The sequence below is a fragment of the Corvus brachyrhynchos genome, unplaced genomic scaffold, assembly GCF_000691975.1.
Source record: "Corvus brachyrhynchos isolate BGI_N302 unplaced genomic scaffold, ASM69197v1 scaffold303, whole genome shotgun sequence".
NCBI lineage: Eukaryota > Metazoa > Chordata > Aves > Passeriformes > Corvidae > Corvus > Corvus brachyrhynchos.
In genome coordinates, this window is record NW_008237429.1 from 99,089 (window position 1) to 102,259 (window position 3,171).

At 41.8% G+C, this 3,171-nt stretch overlaps 1 protein-coding gene across 1 annotated transcript in view; it reads right to left on the minus strand.

Annotated features, from left to right (window-relative positions):
* Positions 1–3,171, minus strand: part of LOC108445940 — a 6,345-nt gene that overhangs the window by 1,663 nt on the left and 1,511 nt on the right. Inside the window, exons 4-6 of the mRNA XM_017731147.1 lie at positions 2,838–3,159; positions 2,620–2,769; positions 967–1,074 (exon numbers count right to left, since the gene is read on the minus strand). Of these exons, the coding sequence (XP_017586636.1) occupies positions 967–1,074; positions 2,620–2,769; positions 2,838–3,159 (580 nt within the window). The remainder of the gene's footprint in view (positions 1–966; positions 1,075–2,619; positions 2,770–2,837; positions 3,160–3,171) is intronic.

Genomic DNA, 3,171 nt, shown 5'->3' on the forward strand with positions numbered 1-3,171 from the left:
GGGTCAGTGTGGGGTCAGAATTCCCAGATTTTGGGGAAGGATCCAAGGGTCAGTGTGGGGTCAGAATTCCCAGATTTTGAGGGGTTCCAGGGGTCAGTGTGGGGACAGAATTCCCAGATTTTGGGGAAGGATCCAAGGGTCAGTGTGGGGTCAGAATTCCCAGATTTTGGGGAAGGATCCAAGGGTCAGTGTGGGGTCAGAATTCCCAGATTTTGAGGGGTTCCAGGGGTCAGTGTGGGGACAGAATTCCCAGATTTTGGGGAAGGATCCAAGGGTCAGTGTGGGGTCAGAATTCCCAGATTTTGGGGAAGGATCCAAGGGTCAGTGTGGGGTCAGAATTCCCAGATTTTGAGGGGTTCCAGGGGTCAGTGTGGGGACAGAATTCCCAGATTTTGGGGAAGGATCCAAGGGTCAGTGTGGGGTCAGAATTCCCAGATTTTGAGGGGTTCCAGGGGTCAGTGTGGGGACAGAATTCCCAGATTTTGGGGAAGGATCCAAGGGTCAGTGTGGGGTCAGAATTCCCAGATTTTGGGGAAGGTTCCAGGGGTCAGTGCAGGGTCAGACCCCCCAAACTGGGGGTTCCAGGGGTCAGTGCAGGGTCAGAACTCCCAGATTTTGGGGGTTTCTAAGGGTCAGAATTCCCAGATTTTGGGGGTCAGTGTGGGGTCAGAATTCCCAGATTTTGGGGAAGGATCCAGGGATCAGTGCGGGGGTCAAATTGGGGATTCCAGGGGTCAGTGCGGGGTCAGACCCCCCCAAATTTGGGGTTCCAGGGGTCAGTGCGGGGGCAGAATTCCCAGATTTTGGGGAAGGATCCAAGGGTCAGTGTGGGGTCAGAATTCCCAGATTTTGGGGAAGGATCCAGGGCTCAGTCCGGGGTCAGATCCCCCAAATTGGGGGTTCCGGGGGTCAGTGCGGGGTCAGCCCCCCCAAATTGGGGATCCTGCCCCGGCATCCCGGCCAAACCTTGCCGGGAATTCTGGCTCCGCTTCCTCCTCCAGCAGCAGCAGCAGCCGCTGACCACGAGCAGCAGCAGCAGCCCCGCGGCCGCCGCTGCCCACGCGCCGAAATTCCCTGGAAAGGAATCCCAAAATCCTGGAATTGGCGTGGGAAGTTCGGGGCTTAAGGCCCCTTCCCACCCCACCCATTCCAGGATTCCCTGAATGTCCAAATGAAAATTTTCTGCCTTGTATCGAATTAAAAAAACCTATAAATAATGATGGATTAAATACACAGAAATAAGTTGATAGTTTCTATATCTAGGGATGAAAGTAGGGATTTTATAGACATAAAAAAGTACCGAATTCTAATAAAAATAAATCCGTACATATTTTATATATAAATATCGATTTTATGTCAATTCATATCTAAAAATTGATCCCTAAAATTGATATTGTCAAGTGTGTTGTACATGAAAATATGGATTTTATATATAATATCTATTAAAAGTATGGTTTATATATAAAAATAAGTCTATTTCTATATAAAAACAGGTATAAATTATCTAGCTATGTATTTTATATCTATAAATCAGAATTTATTTTATATATTAAATCAGTATATATTTATTTTATTTATATTTATAGATATAAAAAGTATGTTTTATATATAAAAATAAGTATATTTTATATATCAACATAGGTATAAATTATATATCTAAGTATATATTTTATATCTATAAATCAGAATATATTTTATATAAAAATAAGTGTATTATATGTAAAAAATAATTTTATATATATTATAGAGATTAAAAGTATATTTTATATACAAAATAAATATATTTTATGTATAAAAATAGGTAGAAATTATATATCTAAATATATTCTTTATATATATACATCAGAATATATTTAATATATATAAATAAGTGTCATATATGAAAATTTGGATTTTATACATAATATATACATTAAAAGTATGGTTTATATATAAAAATAAGTATATTTTTATATAAAAATAAGTATAAATTCTATATCTAAATATATATTTTATATCTATAAATCAAAATATATTTTAAATATATAAATAAGTGTATTATATATTAAAAAATGGATTTTTACATATTATATCTATACAAAAAGTATGCTTTATATACAAAAATCAGTATGTTTTATATAAAAATAATTATAAATTACATATCTAAGTATTTTTTTAATCTATAAATCAGAATATATTTTAAATATATAAATAAGTGTATGATATATGAAAATATGGATTTTCTATGTACATAAAAAGTATGGTCTATACCCAAAAATAAGTATATTTTTATATAAAAATAGTTGTAAATCATATATCTAAGTTATGTATTTTATATCTATAAATAAGGATATACCTTATACATATCCATAAGAATGGATTTTATATATAATAAAAAAATTAGGGATTTTATGTAGAATTTACACCAAATTTGTGCCTATCGCATCTAAAAATCACATCCAACCCACCTATTTCACCTCTATAGAAACCATTATTTCCTGCTCCTTTCAAGCCCTAAAACCACACTTTTCCCCCACTTAAACCCCGAATCCTCAGGCCCACCCTATCCGGGACCGACCCTCGCGGATCCCCTCCAGATCCCCGGAATTCCCAAATCCCCCAATCCCATGGAAAAGCCACCTGGGGGGGGACAGGCGAGCTCCGTGCTGGCCGCGCTCCAGCCCACGGGGCTGCTGACGTTGCAGAGGCAGGTTTGGGGCTCCGCGCCCTCGGTGACGTTCCGGAGCCGCCTCGGTCCATTCTCCCAGAGGAGATTTGGGGTTCCGCGCCCTCGGTGACGTTCCGGAGCAGCCGGGATCCATTCTCCAGATGGGATCCGTCCTCCGGTTGGGATCCACCCTCTGGTTGGGATCCATCCTCTGGTTGGGATCCCTTCTCCAGCCGCGATCCCTTCTCTGGCCCAGATCTCTTCTCCAGCCGGGATCCCTTCTTCAGCCGGGATCCCTTCTTCAGCCGGGATCCGTCCTCTGGCCTGGATCCCTTCTCCAGCCGCGATCCCTTCTCTGGCCCAGATCTCTTCTCCAGCCGGGATCCCTTCTTCAGCCGGGATCCGTCCTCTGGCCTGGATCCCTTCTCCAGCCGCGATCCCTTCTCTGGCCCAGATCTCTTCTCCAGCCGGGATCCCTTCTTCAGCCGGGATCCGTCCTCTGGCCTGGATCCCTTCTCCAGCCG